The 19,161-nt window shown below is 41.8% G+C and overlaps 1 protein-coding gene across 1 annotated transcript; it reads left to right on the top strand.

Moving 5' to 3' along the window:
* Window positions 1-494: 494 nt before the first annotated feature.
* Window positions 495-18,322, top strand: LOC121154595 (zinc finger protein 260-like). Its single transcript, XM_040977629.1, is given in 5 exon segments — window positions 495-515; window positions 5,376-5,433; window positions 10,477-10,537; window positions 15,933-17,726; window positions 17,728-18,322. Coding segments are annotated over 2 exon segments (1,875 nt in total). The 5' UTR covers window positions 495-515; window positions 5,376-5,433; window positions 10,477-10,537; window position 15,933; the 3' UTR covers window positions 17,810-18,322.
* The last annotated feature ends 839 nt before the right edge of the window (window positions 18,323-19,161 follow it).

Raw genomic sequence — 19,161 nt, 5'->3', positions numbered from 1 at the left:
AAGTCTTCCGTGCAGGTGCAGGGTCAGGGTCATCAGGTATTGGGCCATGCTTGATTGATTTCTCTGGCTGCTAGCATCGAGCTGCAATGCAAAGTTAGTAGCCAGGATGTGCATTGGTGCCCCTGCAGTATCATGGCTCCTGTTAGATGAGGACTTTAGTTACCAGGTGTAGGGCCCAGTGACAATATTCTTGAATTGCAATAATAAAGCATTAAAGAAATTATAACTTAAGTTTAATCATTCTCAATTATTGAAATTTCAGATACTGTTTCAAGGAAGCCTTCCTGGCACTTGACATTGGTAAAGCACTATTGCCCAGGGAAGCTGATTGCTTTTGCTTCTCCAGCCATTGTGTCTGCTTTCTGTCCTGACTTTGCTTAGCACAGTAGGGACTGCTAAAGAGACTAGGAACAGGCAAGGCCAATTCATCACTCCCTCTCTCTACTTTCTCTTGCAGGTGTAGCCCTGCAGCCCAGTACATGCTTCCATGCCTGGAAAACACAAACACACCTTCAGTAAGTAGTTTGTTTTACATTGTGTTTTAGGAGCTTTATGATGGCTTTAAGCTAAAATGGAAACAGCATATAAGAGGGAAAGAAGGCAAAATTGTCATAGCTAAGACATTGGAGCTGTTAAAGCTGATTGAAAGTTTCTCTTCCGGTTCTTTGATGCTGTAACATGACAAGATTACTAGACATGATTCAAATGAAGATAATTTAATACCAACCTGAAAATAAACACTGAACCTTTTGGAGTAGTACAATTTCCAAACATATATATTCCAAATATATATATATATGTAGCTATTAGCCTTTCACTTTTGCTTTATTGGAATTGGAATTGCTGAAACAGTGTGATGCCTGGTAACACTTGGAGGATGTACTATTCTCATGAGCTGCTACAGAAATGTGTAGAGAGTGAAATATTCTGCAGGTTCTTTTATTAAAGATTTAAATGAATCCAATTATTTGTACATTATAAAGTTGGACTTGCAGAAAGAGTAGGAGAAAGACAGAGGCAGAGACAGACAGATATGTGTGCTCTCTGCTGATTGATTCTCCCGATGGTCACAATGGTCAGGACTGGACCATGTCACAGAAGAACCAGGAGGTCCATCTGAGTCTCCCGTGAGTCTCCCATCCAAGTGCCTGAGGCATCCTTCACTGTTTGCAATTCACATTGACTCAGAGCCGCAGTGGCAGTGAAGCAGCTAGTAACTAACTTGCTATGTCACAATGCCATTTCCTGTTGCTGGGTAACTTTGTTTTGTTATAAGATTTATTAATTTGAAAAGCAGAGCTACTAAAAAATGGGAGATAGAGAGGATCTCCCATTTGCTGATTCGCTCCTCAAATAACCAGAATGACCAGAGGTAAGCAAGTCTGGCCAGGAGCCAGGAGCCAGGAGACTTGTCCAGGTCTCCAACTAGATTATAGGAAGCCCAAGTGCTTGAGCCATCCTCCACGTGCTTTCCAGGCCTGTTATCAGAATGTTGGGATAGAAGCAGAGCACCCAGGATATGAAGCAGTGTCCCTGTGGGATGCCAGTGGCTTTATTTGCCAAACCATAGTGCTGGCCTCTTGTTGCATTACCTTTGGTTTTTATTTGAAATGCAAAGTTGTAGGAAAAATGAGAGAGAGAGAGAGAGAGGGAGGGAGGAGAGAGGGAGGGAGAGAGACAAGTATCTTCCATCTGTAACTTTACTCCCCACATGGCTATAGTGGCAAGACCTAAGCAAAACCCAAAGCCAGGAGCCTCTTTTGAGTCTCCCACATGTGTACAGATGCCCAAGGACTTGATCTATGCTTTGTTGCTTTCTCAGAGCCAAAACAGGAAACTGGATTAAAAGTGGAACACCCTGGACATGAGCTTCACCCATATGGGAAACTCAGCCCAGCATGCTACAGTTCAGTCCACACATCTAGTGGCAGCTTTGAAAGGAAACAGAGGCAGACCATGAGAACACTGACATGTTCCCTGCTTCTTCCAGCTGATAACCCTGTACTGGTTCCAAAGTCTGTGAGAAGGTTAACAATATAGACAGTCCTTGAGTACCATTTCTAATGTTAGTTTCATCATTATACACTTAGATCAATAATGCCTAACTTCAGTTTCTTTGTGAACATTTTTGAATGAAGGACATTGCAGTTGTCATAAAGTGATATCTCATTGTGGTTACCATTTCATTCACCTAAGGATAAATCATGTTGGGAATATTCTTGTGCTAATTAATGTTTTGTTATCTTTGTAGAAATGTCTGTTTAGCTCTTTGTCCATTTTAGAATTTGTTGTTACTGCTCTGAATTGGGAGATTTTTTGTCAACAGACCCCAAGACCACCGAGGGAATGAGATATCAGTTTTCTTCAGCTGTAAAAACCACTGGAGACAGTCTGATGGAACACATCCATTTATTGTAAAGGAAGCACAAGTCATATAGACTAGGAAAGGGGGCTACAGAAGGGCATTCCCTGGCAGCCTTCCCACCCCACAGTGACACTAATTGACTAGAAGACATGTCTGTCCCTTTAGAACCTCCAGTCCTGTCACAGGTCATGTTCGACACACAGGGCTGGAAGCCGTGCCTCAGGTCATGGGCAGGTAGGCGATTATTCATGCCAACTTGGGAACATTTCAGTTGACTATCATAGTTATTATGCAATATGCAATTGTTATTTGCAACTGATGCAAATTGAATTGTGATTGTCCTGTTACTATACTATCCATTGACCTTAGTAAGATTTTGGATGTCTGTACTCTAATTATTCTGCTGAAGAAATTGCTACTGCCCACAGTGTAATGTGTGAGTAGGGTTGAAATTTTGATGACTACAAATTAGATTATAATGCCATTGTTATGGTAGAATTTGTTTAATGTATTTTCCAATTTATTCTAATTGGAAAGTCAGATTTACAGTGAGGCAGGAGAGACAGAGATCTTTGATCCACTGGTTGATTCCAGAATGAGGTGCAATGGCTGGGGCTGAACTGATCTGAAGCTAGCAGCCAGGTGCTTTTTCCAGGTTTCCTATGCAGGTGCAGAGTCCCAAGAGATTAAGATGCCCTTTACTACTTTCCCATGCCACAGGCTGGGAGCTGGAAGGGAAGTGAGCATCCAGGATTCGAACCAGTGACATGTGTGATCCCAGGTGCATGCAAAGCATGAGTTTTAGCTATTAGGCTACCACGCTGGGTCCTGAATTTATTTTTTGAAATGTTTCTTACTGAATTTCATGTGATATTAGCTAATATCAGTGATATTACCTAATCATCTTAATCATCTTAATATTTTGGCTTTTAGATCCTGTAGTCTTCATGTATCTTAAAATACATTTAAGGATTATATAGGAAGAAGCAATCAAAATTTGGAGACAATGATTACACCCACTTTTCCCTAACCCTTGAATCTCCCCATCTTGATCCACATGAAAACATCATCTAAAATATATATAAAAAGTTTTAATTTTATTATTGGAATCACAGGTATACAGAGAGGGAGATGTAGAGAGAAAGATTCTCCACTTATTGTAATGATTGTTTTAGATCCAAGGGTGTTTAGGGAAAGGTGATATAATGTGTTTGTCTTTTTAAGAATGGGATTATAAAATGTATTTATTTTTTAAATGTATAATCAGACACCAGAGGTACATGAGAATATTTTTAGTAGTGATGAGTCAAAACCACTAATCTTTCTTGCTGAATTTGTGGTGTAATGTGTTAATCTACCGCTCTACTGCTGGTCTTACTGCATAGCAGTGCCAGGGGATAAAGGAAATCTCAGAGACTATTGTTTTTTTTTTATCATAAAATTACAAATAAAATACAGGAGAAAAAAAAAGAAGTAGATTGCCTAAGTACCTGCGAAAATATCAACGTAAGTGTCTTTGCGAAATCCTCTTTATTGAATTTGAAATACATTTCTTTTACTCACCAATATAGATCCAGAAATCAACTTAAAATGTGTAGCTTTGTAGTCTTTTAGTACGTTAATTTTTGTGATCATTTTTAAAAATATATGTTTGAAAGGTAGATTGCAGAGAAGAGATATTCCATCACTGGTTGATTCCCAAGATGTCAAGCTCTGCCATGTTTAATCCAGCAGCAGGAATCCATCTAGCTTTCCCAGGGGGCTCGTGGAACCCACCACTGTGTTCCAGGCACAGTAGCAGGGTACTACATTGGAAGTGTTGCATAGCCAGGAGACCTAAACAAGGTATTTGGAGATCAGATGTGATCTATTCCAAGCAACAGCCCATCCTCTTGTATCATGACATTCACTCCTCTAAGTCTGATGGTTTTTTCTGGCTGTTGCCTTAATGTAGCTACTTGATGAGGTAAAGTAAAATCACTTGTCAACTATGTTGCTGTCATATTTATGGATGTCCTATGGGCTAAGGCAAATAATGTGGCAAAGTCCAGTGTGATTGAGGCTTTAGGAGCTGGGAAGTGTCATCCATGTCTAAGAACTTGCATTTGGCACAATTACTGGAAAGCTGTATAGAGTAAATGTGTATTATATCCATTTTTCATATATAGGTATAGACTAAGTTATTCTGATCGAAAGATGTTTGCCTTCTACAAAGTTTTTAATATAAACAGCAAGAAGTGTTCTAATGGAAGTCCTTACATGGAGTCCTTTGCAGCTCATGTGTAGAAATAGAGAAATGTAGAACACCACGGAAGTGTTCTGTAGCATAAATTTTCTTGACAGTGATATTGTTTCAATGGTGTTTTGTGATTTGAACATTAGTTCTTGAAAAATGTTAGTGCTTGGCAGTAACTATTTTAAAATAATTGTCACAATTGTTTAAGCTTAGGGTTGAATTCCTCAATTTGAAAGCACTGGGATCCCATATGGCTGCCTGTTCTAATCCCAGCAGACCAGCTTCCCATCCAGTTCCTTGCTTTCAGACTGGGAAAGCAGTCAAGGACGGTCCAATACCTTAGGAACCCGCACCACTTCTGAGAACCAGAAGAGGCTCGAGGGTCCGAGCTTCAGATTGTCTCTGCTCCAACTGTTGTAGCCTAGTGGGGAGTGAAATATTGGATGGAAAATCTTCCTCTCTTTCCTCCTCTCCGTATATCTGACTTTGTAATAAAAATAAATCTTAAAAATTTTTTTTTTGAAAAAAGTAGTAATTGATTGCATCAACCTAATGATGACTTGAGTTTAGTCACTGCCAATTATTGAAATTTCAGATACTGTTTCAAGGACACTTTCCTGGCACTACTCTTGCCCAGGGAAGCTGATTGCTTTTGCTTCTCCAGCCATTGTGTCTGCTTCCAGTCCTGAGATGGCTTAGCACAGTAGGGACTGCTAAAGAGACTAGGAATAGGCAAGGCCAATTCATCACTTCCTCTCTCCACTTTTTTTGTAGGTGCAGCTCTGCAGCCCAGTACATGCTTCCGTGCCTGGAGAACACAAACACACCTTCAGTAAGTAGTTTGTTTTACATTGTGTTTTAGGATCTTTATGATGGCTTTAAGCTAAAATGGAAACAGCATATAAGAGGGAAACAAGGCAAAATTGTCATAACTAAGACATTGGAGCTGTCAAAGCTGATTGAAACTTTCTCTTCCGGTTTTTTTGATGCTGTAACATGACATGATTACTAGACATGATTCAAATGAAGATAATTTAATACTAACCTGAAAATAAACACTGAACCTTTTGGAGTAGTACAATTTCCAAACATATATATTCCAAATAATATATAAATCTAGCTATTAGCCTTTCACTTTTGCTTTATTGGAATTGGAATTGCTGAAACAGTGTGATGCCTGGTAACACTTGGAGGATGTACTATACTCATGAGCTGCTACAGAAATGTATAGAGAATGAAATATTCTGCAGGTTCTTGTATTAAAGATTTAAATGAATCCAATTATTTGTACATTATAAAGTTGGACTTGCAGAAAGAGTAGGAGAGAGACAGAGACAGACAGATATGTCTGCTCTCTGCTGATTGATTCTCCCAGTGGTCACAATGGTCAGGGCTGGACCATGTCACAGAAGAACCAGGAGGTCCATCTGAGTCTCCCGTGAGTCTCCCATCCAAGTGCCTGAGGCATCCTTCACTGTTTGCAATTCACATTGACTCAGAGCCGCAGTGGCAGTGAAGCAGCTAGTAGCTAACTTGCTATGCCACAATGCCATTTCCTGTTGCTGGGTAACTTTGTTTTGTTTTAAGATTTATTAATTTGAAAAGCAGAGCTACTAAAAAATGGGAGATAGAGAGGATCTCCCATTTGCTGATTCGCTCCTCAAATAACCAGAATGACCAGAGGTAAGCAAGTCTGGCCAGGAGCCAGGAGACAGGAGACTTGTCCAGGTCTCCAACTAGATTATAGGAAGCCCAAGTGCTTGAGCCATCCTCCACGTGCTTTCCAGGCCTGTTATCAGAATGTTGGGATAGAAACAGAGCACCCAGGATATGAAGCAGTGTCCCTGTGGGATGCCAGTGGCTTTATTTGCCAAACCATAGTGCTGGCCTCTTGTTGCATTACCTTTGGTTTTTATTTGAAATGCAAAGTTGTAGGAAAAATGTGAGAGAGAGAGAGGGGGAGGGAGGGAGGGAGAGAGGGAGGGAGGAAGGGAGAAAGACAAGTATCTTCCATCTGTAACTTTACTCCCCACATGGCTATAGTGGCAAGACCTAAGCAAAATCCAAAGCCAGGAGCCTCATTTGAGTCTCCCACATGTGTACAGATGCCCAAGGACTTGATCTATGCTTTGTTGCTTTCTCAGAGCCAAAACAGGAAACTGGATTAGAAGTGGAACACCCTGTACATGAGCTTCACCCATATGGGAAACTCGGCCCAGCATGCTACAGTTCAGTCCACACATCTAGTGGCAGCTTTGAAAGGAAACAGAGGCAGACCATGAGAACACTGACATGTTCCCTGCTTCTTCCAACCGATAACCCTGTACTGGTTCCAAAGTCTGTGAGAAGGTTAACAATGTAGACAGTCCTTGAGTACCATTTCTAATATTAGTTTCATCATTATACACCTAGAGCCATAATACATAATTACTCATGATTTGTTTTGGTTATATTCCTTGTAGAAATGTCTGTTCATTTTTTGTCTATTTTGTATCTGTTTTTATTGCTTTTGAGTGTGTGGGGATTTTCCTGCCAGGAGGCCCCAAGAGCACCGAGGTGTTGAGGCTTCCTATTTTTGGCTGCATGAATCCCCAGGGACAGTGTGAGGGAGATTTCCATTTATTGCACAGTGAGCACAACCAGGAACACTAGGAAATAAATGACAGAAGGGCATTCCCTGACAGCCCTCCCACCCAATAATAACAGTGTAATTGACTAAAATGCACATATATATTGTAATACACAAGCATCATTGATTTTGAAACTTATGCACATTTTCAATTGAGCTTGTCTAATAACTACCATCCACTGACCTTAATAACTCTTTCGAACTCCCTAAATGTATAATAATTTTCGCAAAGCGTTTTCTACAGCCAGCGCACACACAATGTGTTGTAATGTGTGAGTAGGAGTGAAATTTTGATGACTCCAAAGTGACTTATAATGCCATTGTTAAGGTACAGTTTGTTAGATGTAGTTTCTAATTTATTTTGATTGGAAAGTTAGATTTGCAGAGAGATGAGGCATAGAGAAAAATTTACATCCTCTGGTTCACTCCCCAACAGGCCGCAATGTTTGTGCCTTAGCTGATCCAAGCCAGGAGCTTCTGCCACGTTTCCCACACAGGTGCAGGGTCCTAGGGCATTGGGCCGCTCCGTACTGATTTATCAGGACACAAGAAAGAAGCTGGAAGGGAAGTGAGCAGCCCAGAAACGTGCCAGTGTCCATATGGGATCCCAGTGTATGCAAGGAAAGTACTTTAGCTACTAGGCTACTGTTCCAGGCCTCAAATTTATTTTTAAAGATGATTTCAAGCTTAATTCCATGTGATCAAAGAAACTACCTAATGATTTTAATAATTTGGCTTTTTACTCATATTTTGGTCATTGTATTTTCCTTTTACCTAGTTGATGAAAAGGTAACATCTTTATTGGAATGTGAATTTAAGCCATGTTATTTCAGATGTTGAAGAAAGTAACAGGGAAAAAGGGAAGATAACTGGTCAATGTTAAAGGGCATTCAAAATATAATGAAAAAACTAATAGGATTCTTACAACATGGCATTTGCCATATTTGTATATTTTCTGTTCAACTGTCCGGCAGTGACTGGCTATTAGTTAATGTGTTACAAGAAGCTAATTCTGAATAAGGCTGTAATTTGTTTAGCTACAAAGCTATAGTTCACTATGTAGTAATTAAATTTTAGTTTAATTTAAATGTTATTTCATTGAAAAGTAAAACAAATAGAAAGTAGAAAGGATTTTAATATGTATATACACAGATGTAAAAAGTATGGAGTTTAACCCCGTGTCATGGCCTAGCATCTAAAATCCTCGTCTTGAACACGTTGGGATCCCATAAGGGCAGTGGTTTTAATGCAAGGAGCCCTGCTTCCCTTCCAGCTCCCTGCCTGTGGCCTGGGAAAGCAGTCGAGGATGGCCCAAAGGTTTGGGACCCTGCACCCTCATATTAGACCTGGAAGAAGGTCCTGGCTCCTGGCTTTGGATTGGCTCAGCTCAAGCTGTGGCAGCCAATTAGGGAGTGAGCCAGTGGACGAAAGATCTTCCTCTCTGTCCTCCTCTCCATATATCTGCCTTTCCAACAAAAATAAATATTTTTTTTTTAAAAAGTGTGGGGTTCATATTTATATTTAACTCCAGAATAAGCAGTAGGAAATATTTACTCATTTACTCAAGGTCAGTTTAATAATATTTCCAATATTTCATTATTTCATTAGGGATTAAGAACATTTGTATTTTATTATTGCTTTATAAGATATTGAAGTATCTCAGGATATTTGAGAACAGCCTAAATTATTAAAAAAACATTCTTCCTATTTTGTGCAGTATTAAACATGTCTTCTTTATATGATCTAGCATGTTATTTAGTTCATGTTATATATAATCTGTGTATATATTATATATTTATATGCATTGTCTATGCTATATATATATATGTTATATGTATCTACAAATTACACCATGAATTCATTTTATAATTATAGAAAACAATCTGTTACAGAATAATAAGGAAATTGTAACGTCATATTTGCACAGAATTAGCACATAGTGCGCAGAGAATTTGATACATAGCTCCGTAAATGTTGACTAGAATTTTCACTTATTTCCTTTTGAAGTTTTTTCCTATAGGATAGCTGATGAGATACAGGCATTCTATATTCTCCATGTGCAGGTTTATTCTAGCAATGCCTTTCCAAATTTGCCATCCTGTAACCATACATCTAGAACTATATATGGGTGTTTTCTATGATCCCAAGCACTTGAATCATTTACCACCTCCCAAGATACATTTTCAGGAAGCTATGTTTGAAACAGAGCAGGCAAGGCAACACAAATCGGCACTGTTATGCGATATAAGATACCACAAGCCTAAGTTTGAATTTTTTCTAAGATTTATTTATTTTATTGGAATAGCAGATATACAAAGATGAGGAGAGACAGAGAGGAAGATCTTCTGTTCGATGATTCACTCCCCAAATCACCGCAAGGGCCGGTGCTGTGCCAGTCCAGAGCCAGGATCCAGGAACTTCCTCCAGGTCTCCCATACAGGTGCAGGGTCCTAAAGCTTTGGGCCATCCTTGAATGCTTTCCCAGGCCGCAAGCAGAGAGCTGGATGGGAAGTGGAGCTGCTCGGATTAGAACCGGCACCCATATTGAATCTCAGTGCGTTCAAGGCAAGGACTTTAGCTGCTACACCATGCCACTGGACCCTAAGTTTGAATTCTTGTGCCGAATTTTTTGTCCTATACCCCCACCAGTTAAAATTTGCAACTCCAAGGCCTGGCACAGTGGCCTTGAAGCTGAAGTTTTCATCTTGAACGTGCCAGGATCCCATATGGGCACCGGTTCTAATCCTGACTGCTGCATTTCCCATTTAGCTCCCTACTTGTTGTCTGGGAAAGCAGTCGAGGATGCCTCAAAGGCTTGGGACCCTGCACCCACGTGCGAGACTCAGGAGAGCTCTTGGCTCCTGGCTTCAAATCAACACAGCTCTGGCTGTTGTACTCACTTGTGGAGTGAATCATTGGACGAAAGATCTCTCTGTCTCTCCTCCTCTCTCTCTATATGTATATATCTGGCTTTGCAATAAAAATAAAGAAGCCTTAAAATCTTAAAAAATAAAAAAGATTGTAAATCTCCAAGTAATGAAATTTTGATTTTTAAAAGTTATGCTGTTAATGCATTAGTACATAAGATGTAATGCTTATTAATATTGCTCAAGTCCATGTTTTTCTAATATTAAAATCTGCTGTATTTTTAGACTGTCAGGAAACTGCATTGCCTTTATGTGAGCATTTGAAAAGAAATACTTAGATGTTATTCATGGATGTGGTTACTCTTTTTCCTCATTCCAGATCCGTACAGAAATAATGAGCTGCTTGGAGCTAATCAGAAAAGTCAAGAAATAATCTTCAGGCAAGTTGTAATCAGAATAATTATACAATTACTCCCTCCCCAAAAATCGCATTGCCAAAAATGCTTAATCAAGCTCTGGCCATAATTGAAATATGATATGAAAAGGAAATTGTACAAAAAAGAAACTTGAGAAATACTTCTTTCTTTTTTAATTTTTTTTTTCATTTGCAGACCGAAATTTTATTTGCAAAGTGACCAGGTGAATGTAGAAAAACAAAGGGAATGGAATAACATTTTTTGTAGAGAGCAAGGAGATGGGGTTACTATTGAATGGAGGGAGGGAGAGACACCAAAATTTTTAAGAAGGATCTTAGGTTTTCTAAGGGTCTCCTGACCTTTTCAGGTCTGGAAAGGAACCTGTGGGTAAGACATTTCTCATTGGTTGTCTCTCAGTCAGACAGGAAAGAACTCCTACTCCACAGCTCCAACTACACCCCTTCCATTCGTGGCTGTTCAGGTCTCAATGGTGGGAAGCCATATGAATGATAGAATTGAGACAGGAGACATTATAGAGATTGATCTTCTCTCAGTTCATCTATGCTGAGAGTCCTCCAAAGGCCCACATAAGTCATTTCATCAGATCAAACCCAAGCAGAATACGTTTTGGGTGGTAGAAGTCTCATCACTCCACCAACAAAGATAAACCAACCTGAAACATGAGAAAGAAGCCCAGAACTTGAGTACCATGTCAGGTGGTCTGCATTCAGAATCCACCTGGGGCATTTCAAGTCATGCAGAAAGTGGCTCATTCCAGGGACTGTCAGTCCTTCCTCAGGCTTTTTTTTTTTTTTAAACATGCACCAAGAGCTTTGCTTCCAAAATGAAAATTGAGGTGATAGGAAAAGTCCAAATGGGTCGTTGGTGACTAGAGCCTCTTAGGTCCTAAGCTGCTATGCTTCCTATCTCCACCACCATTAAAGTACAATGCATTTGTTAGTCAATGAATCAACAATCAGTTGAGTCAGACTGCCTATGATCTACATCAAAGAATTTTAATAAACCTAATATACTTTTTTTTTAAAAAATTACATTGTATTATGTGACACAGTTTTATAGGTACTGGGATTCTCCCCACCCCTCCCCTAATGCTCCCTCCATGGTGGATTCCTCCACCTTGTTGTGTAACCACAGTTGAAGTTCAGTTGAGATTCCTTCATTGCAAGCATATACCAAGCATAGAGTCCAGCATCTTATTGTCCAGGTAAGTTCAACAGCTTCTTGGGGAGACCTTCTCTGGTCCCTGTTCAGCTGGTGGTTGCAATTGCTGGGTTGGTTCTGTCTTGAGTCTCGACTTCCACTGGAATCAATGGGTGTTGTAGTCCGTCCTGGTTCTGCTCATCACGTACTCGGCCATCACACCAACCTCTGGGAGCTGCAGCCTAGTGGGAATGATCCACAATAATCCCCACCTGGCCCGCCCCTGCCCTGATTTGCCAGCATGTGTAGCAGCCTGGTTCAGTCTGCCCCATATCCCATTGGGCTCTCATAGATGTCGAAGGGTATTGGAGCTTAGTTCCATCCAACCAGCTCAACTGTCCAACCTTCATGGATCTTGTTGAGTGCCTCTCTGTCTAGCCATCCCAGCCCCTGTCCTAGTTGTTATTGTGCCCTCCCTTGGGAGTGTGAACCCAAGAGAGGGGAGCCCACTGTTTATCTCCCAGGTCACTCTGACTCTCAGTTTGTGCTCTCTGCAGGTGGCCCTGTGGTTGGACTTGACAGTAATGGCCCTTAGTGCCAGCTTCTGCTACTGCTAAGCCCCGACAGCTCTCACCCCCTCCAGTTTTGTTAACTCTAGTAGGAATAGTCCACCTGTCCTGGCTGTTCCCTGATCTGGTCCATATGGGGCGCACAGATGCTGCAGCCCTGCCTAGTCTGGTCCCAGCTCATGCTCTCCAGTGGGAGTAGCTATCCAGCAAGGGAACCACCCCTTATTCCCCTTTCAGCTCTGTCCCTCCTTCCTGATTCTCACATGTGTGCTTGTTGGGTGCTGCGGTCTCAACTGGCACAGGCAGCCTCTCTTTGGTATTCTGTGTTGTGTCCTGCTTTTGTCACAACCGAACCTGGCTTGACCCATACTCTGCTCTGGCGTTCGCATTTGCCAGTGGACAACACGAACTGACTCAGCCTGGTCCGCCCCCAACCCATGCCTTTTGTATGCCAATGGTGCACTTTTTTTGGGCTGTTTCCTTCTGTGCTTCTTGTGCTTATTTGGAGGATCTATGTCCTGTCAGAGTAGTCACCCAGACTCCTCCTTCAGAATCCTTCTGGTGCTAGGTTTCATGCATACCAGTGGGTCCGTGGGCCAGCACCACTCAGTTTATCTCCTGTCCTAGCAGGAGCAACAGCTCTTTTTACTGGCCTTAAACCCATTCTGGTTCTTGCTGCTGGATGTTTCAGCCCAGCCACAGCTCATCCATACCCACATATAGCACATACATGGCTCAGTTGGGGGTTGAAACCTGGCCTAGTCTGTCCCACATCTACCCTGGTCCTCCAGAGCACCAGAAGGTGTTACAGTCTGACCCGGCCCAGTGTGCCAAGTCCCAGTCCACACTTGTACCAAGGGAGGTTACAACTGTGTCCCGACCAGAACACAGCCCCATTCCATCGTGTGTGCCCCTTGGTGGGAACCTTCACCCAGCCAGGATCTCCCCCCAGCTCCCCAACCAGGCCTGATCACAGCCAGTGTTACGTGTGCCAGTGGTTGCTCGGCTCAACTCAGAACAGCCCGTTGCCTGTCACAATCCCTGTCCTAGACATTGTGGCTAAGCTCCTTGGTCTCAACCAGCTTAGACTGTCACCATCCCCTCTCCTGCGTCTCCTAATGGGGTTAGAATTTCCACAGGGTGTGGCCCACACCCCCGCCCATACAATCCACCCCCAGATATGGTTCTTGAGTGCTAGTTAATGTCATGGCCCTGTCCACTGTGACCCTTCTACTGATCCATCATCATGGCAGGTAATAGGGACATCCTGCTGGGCATGATGAGCTTTTGAATGAACTGGTATTCGGTGCTCAGCATTTTTACGTAATTACAGGTTCTTCAGAGGAAGATTTACTAATGTCATTGGGAATCTTTAGAATGATTCATGGCTCCAAAGCACTGTGGATTCAGCATGGAGCTACTTAGGCAGTGCATCGGAGAGCCAAAATCCCAGAGCTCCCCTGCTGGGTACCCAGTGCACCACTTGGCGCCAAGCTCTGCCTGCTGACTGCCCGGGAATGGCTCACCCCATGCACGTGGTGGCTGGTGCTTGCAAAGCAGGAATGAGATGACCTGTGTTGCCCTTGGGGGCCTCCACGGCCTGGGGCTGCAAGAAGTTAAAATCCCCGGACCCAAGAACCTGCCCATTCCCAACCCCCTCCCCAGCTCAAGCCAGAGTGAGCAGTAGGAGAGGCCGGACCGCGTAACAGAGCCGGGGACCCTTCTCCGAGAGGTCAGCTCTGTCTGGCAGGCCCGGGAATGGCTCACCATGTGTACGTGGTGGCCAGTGCGCACAAAGCAGGAATGAGACAACCTGTGTTGCCTTGGCGGTCCTCCGAAAACCTAACATACTTTTAAGACCCTAAGCTACTTGGAAACGCAGACGGGAGAGCAGAGAAATATTTCATCTCCTTTGAAGGTGTGAGGAAGACGTGAACTATAACCTATCAGGAACATAATAAGTAACTCATAAACAACAGATTCGAAGCAGTATTAGACAATAGTAAAACTACAAAGGCATATAGGGGAACTAAGAGCTATCCTGACAACCTCTTAAGATGACGTCATATGTACAGAGCTGGGGGAACCCCAGAGTTGAGCAGGGGGACAGGAGGAGGCTTATATCCCAAACCTGAAGACTCTCAGATCCTCACCAAGGACTATCAGTATAGGCACCAAGGACTACAACCCAACAGCTACGGAGACCACAGGGAATTGGGGGCCGAGAACTCTGAGGTAACCCAGCCCTATTTGGATCTACCACATGGGATGGAAGAAACCCAAATCCTTCCTTGCATGAGCCAAGGTCATCGGAACAACAGCCAGGAGCCCTGGGTGGTCTGCAGAAACAGAAGAACCGTAAACTTCCTTCGGGACTAGGGAGAGGAGCCTTTTCTGGTCCTTACTTAGTTCCAATTTTGGATCCCCACTCTCTCTTGCAATGACCATCAGGGTTGCTCCAGAGGCACCCCCCCCCCCAAAAAAAAACCCCAAATTTTAGAATAGATAGAGAAATACAAGGAAAGTTTAGAATCAGACAGGAAACAGTGTGGATCCTCATATACCTTACTAGGTAGGACACAAAGATGAATTACTCCTCACTAGGATATTGAAGATTTCTCTGCACACCGCTCCTAAAACTATTCTGTATTCAACTGTTGACAAATGCCTTGTTAGAGTTATAAGCCAGTTTAGACTATCCTAAACTCTGCCAAGTTCAGCAAAATTATGCTTCAGCACTATAATCTGCTAAATACTAAAATGAATATAGACATGAGACACCCGAATAGTACCCTATAGTCACTTTAAAGTGTATAGCAGCCTGTTCTGTGTATAAACAAAAAAATGTCAATGAAGTAGTCACAGGAGGTGGTTAAGAACTTACATGGTTTTAACATATTGATTATTCAATACCAATGTCAACTCCATAATGTAAATTGTTGTTATGTTGTGGCTTTCAATTGATGGGGATGATATTCTGCCAGCTCTACCCTTAGACCAGAGATGGTCTCCCCAAGAAACTATTGAATTTATCTGGACAATAAGATGCTGGACTCTATGCTTGGTTTATGTTTGCAAAGAAAGAATCTTGACTTAATTTGAACCGTAATACTGCAACAAGGTGGAGGAATCCACCCTGGGGAGAGGGTACGGGGAGGGATTGGGGGAATCCCAGAGCCAATGAAACTGTCACATAATGCAATGTAATAATAATAACTAAAAAGTACAATGCATCTGAAAGCCTAGCCAGAGTTAGACAGTGGCTGGAGGCCTGGTGGTTGGGTGGGTAGGGTCATGTTTGTGTAGAGCAATGATGTACGAAAGGTCATTTGTATAGGTCATCCCACTTTAAGCGAAGGCATGCCAATCTTTTGAAGTATTCTTTCATCTGTGTCAAGCCATGTGGTTCTGTTCTAAGAACCAGAAATCTTTTTTTATGTTTCATGTTGAACACCAGAGCAAATGTTACCAGGAAGACTCAGTGGCTCTTTCCTGAGCTTAGTACAGTAACAGACAACTATACAGTAACAGTTGTCAACAGAAGTTTTACTTGCTAAGTGACCTGGTGAACTTGGAGGAGGGGAGGGGGGAAACACCTTCTGGAACAGAGTTCAGAGATGGGGTGCCCTTTGAAAGGAGAGGGAAATACAGCATAATTTATTTCAAAATGTTTTCTTTATTTTTCCTAGGATGCCTGATGAAATGTCATTTGGGAAAAACCATGCCTCTGATGTCCCTGAGAACAATCTCAAGTGTGAGGAAAATTTTAGTCAGCATGACAAGATACACGTTTGCCAGCAGTCTTTTGAACACAATGGGAAACAGATATTCCTTATGTGTGAGAAAGTTTATATGGAAGACCCATGTAGTAAGCAGCCTGTCAATGTGGGAGAAACAATTGAAGTTGAAGAGAAAGTGTTCCATAACAATCCTTACTTTGGCACACAGCAGCAAACACAATCAGGAGAGAATCTCCACAATCATTTCAAGAGTGAGAAATCTCTTGTTTATGAAACAGATCTCCAAATAAGTCAGACAACCCAAACAGAAAAAGGTCATTATATATGTGTCTACTGTAAAAAATATTTTAGCTATAAATTTTGCCTTACAACTAATCAGAGAACTGACACAGAAGAAAATTTTTATGTGTGCAATGAATGTAAAGAGAACATTTACCAGAAATCAGAACTCATGAGAGATCAGATCCTTCACACAGGAGAGAAGGCATATGAATATAATGAGCTTGGAAAGGCCTTTTACCAGCAGTTATCTCTCATTAGACATCAGAGAATTCACACTGGGGAAAAACCTTACAAATGTAGTGAATGTGGAAAAGATTTTTCTCACAAGTCATCCCTAATCAGACATCAGAGAATCCACACAGGGGAAAAACCTTATGAATGTAGTGATTGTGGAAAAGGTTTTTCTCAAAAGACATCCCTAATCAGACATCAGAGTATGCACACTGGGGAAAAATCTTATGAATGTACCCAGTGTGAAACATCTTTTAGCAAATACACAGATTTCGTTGCACATAAAAGAATCCACACTGGGGATAAACCTTATGAATGTAGTGACTGTGGAAAAGCTTTTTCTCGGAAGTCATACCTAATCATACATCAGAGAATTCACACTGGGGAAAGACCTTATGCATGTAGTGAGTGTGGAAAAGCTTTTTGCCGGAAATCATACCTAAGCTTACATCAGAGAATCCACACAGGGGAAAAGCCTTATGGTTGCAGCCAGTGTGTAAAAGCCTTCACCAACCAGTCAGATCTCATTAGACATCATAGAATCCACACAGGGGAAAAACCATATGAATGTAATGAGTGTGGAAAAGCCTTTTATATGCAGTCACATCTCATTAGGCATCAGAGAATCCACACAGGGGAAAAACCTTATGAATGTAGCCAGTGTGGAAAATCGTTCAGCAACCACTCAGATCTCATTGCACATCTTAGAATCCACACAGGGGAAAAGCCTTATGAATGTGGTGAGTGTGGAAAAGCCTTTTATATGCAGTCGGATCTCATTAGACATCAGAGAATCCACACAGGGGAGAAACCTTATGAATGTAGCGAATGTGGAATAGCTTTTTCCAGAAAATCGTACCTCATTAGACATCAGAAAATCCACACAGGGGAAAAGCCTTATGAGTGTAGTGAATGTGGAAAAGCTTTTTCTCAGACATCATACCTAATCATGCATCAGAGAATGCACACAGGAGAAAAACCTTATGAATGTGGTGAGTGTGGAAAATCTTTTTCCCGGAAATCATATCTAAGCTTACATCAGAGAATCCACACAGGGGACAAACCTTATGAGTGTAGTGATTGTGGAAAAGCTTTTCGTCTGAAGTCATTCCTAATCAAACATCGGAGAATCCACACGGGGGAAAGACCTTATCAGTGTAGCAAGTGTGAAAAAGCCTTTTACATTAAGTCACACCTCGTGAGACATCAGAGAATCCATACAGGACAGGAAACATGAATGCAGTGAGTGTGGAAAAGCCAGTAACACTAGTCAGGTCTCATTTTACATCAGCAAATTAACAGATGAAACCTAATGAATGAGTGTGAAAATGAACAGTGTTAATTTTCCAACAAGTGTGGAAAAATTCTTACACAAACACTTCGAATGCAGTAGAAAGCATAAAAACTTCAACAGTTTGCATACGCACAGAAAGGGATAAAATATTACTGCATTGAATGAAAAGTCGATTTTCTGAAGTCAATTCTGTTGGACCACGGAGCTTAGAAATACAAAAGTATATAAACAGAAAAAGTACCTACCATAAACCTTTGTTGTGGTCTATCAGAGTTTACAAAGTGAATGAAAGAAGCATTAGCCAGAATGCTAATAGACAACACTGTAAAAGTGCAATGGGTTTGGAGAAACATTTTGAAAGTCTCAGCGAGTGTTAAATAATAAACGTGAGGAGTGTCTCTATTTCAGAACATAGGCTATGTACTGCTAAAATAATTAAGATGCAATTTGTATGTGATCTCCCTTTGTTGAGAGGGGAAATTGTAAATAATTTTTCATGTTTTGAATGTTGATAATAAATATTCAGGCATAACACTTGTTTGAAGTATTTTTATCATTCCCACATTTAATATAGCTTTTTTAGAACCTGAATGTTCACCTGTATTTCATTGCAGACTAATATTGGAATCACAGATATCAATTGATGCACGTGGCAATGGTAAGGCTGAAAATTCAGCTCTGAAGGATGAATCTTGTCCACAGTGGAGTTTGTAACATCTGGGTACTGTTATCTCCTTGAATACTCTAGTGTGGGAAATCACCCCTGGGTGTCTACCAGCTTAGCCCATGTGGGAAGCCATAGGCACACGGCACACCCTATGTCCAAGGGAAACCTCTGACAGTAGAATCAGCTAACAAATTCCAACCTGGCCTGTTCACTGGGAAGGTAGCCAGAGTGGTTGCTGCATAGGCCAAGATACTCTGCACCTGGGATGAAGCTGTGCTTGGCATCCGTGATAGCATCTCATATGAAGTTAGAAGCAAGATGAGGGTTGCTTTTAACTTCAGAGCTGCTTATCAGGGACGCTCTAGCACAGCTCCCCCTGCATGTGACCTTAAACACAGCTTACAGCCTGTATGTGGAATGTGACCTGTGACTTGATTAGGAGGTCCAGAGAGATAGGAATGTCTACTAGCTGGTTACAAAGGATTGTTGGTGGTAGTAGTGTTGGGACCATCCTTCTGCCCTCCTCCTTTCCTACTCTATATAAGCTTGTAAGATATACCCAATAAGCAGATACTCCTCACAAGTTTGTCTCTGGTGGTTCTACAGCCAGAAAACACCATCACCTCACCCCTCTGTGGTGTTAGGGCCGACTGGTCAGGAAAGCCCCAATAGTCTAGAGGCTATATCCCAGAGACATAAGAATG

Source organism: Ochotona curzoniae, unplaced genomic scaffold (assembly GCF_017591425.1).
Source record: "Ochotona curzoniae isolate NIBS_2020 unplaced genomic scaffold, NIBS_Ocur_1.0 contig_2754, whole genome shotgun sequence".
NCBI lineage: Eukaryota > Metazoa > Chordata > Mammalia > Lagomorpha > Ochotonidae > Ochotona > Ochotona curzoniae.
The sequence above is the reverse complement of the archived record's forward strand: the minus strand, read 5'-3'. Positions and strand labels throughout refer to the sequence as shown.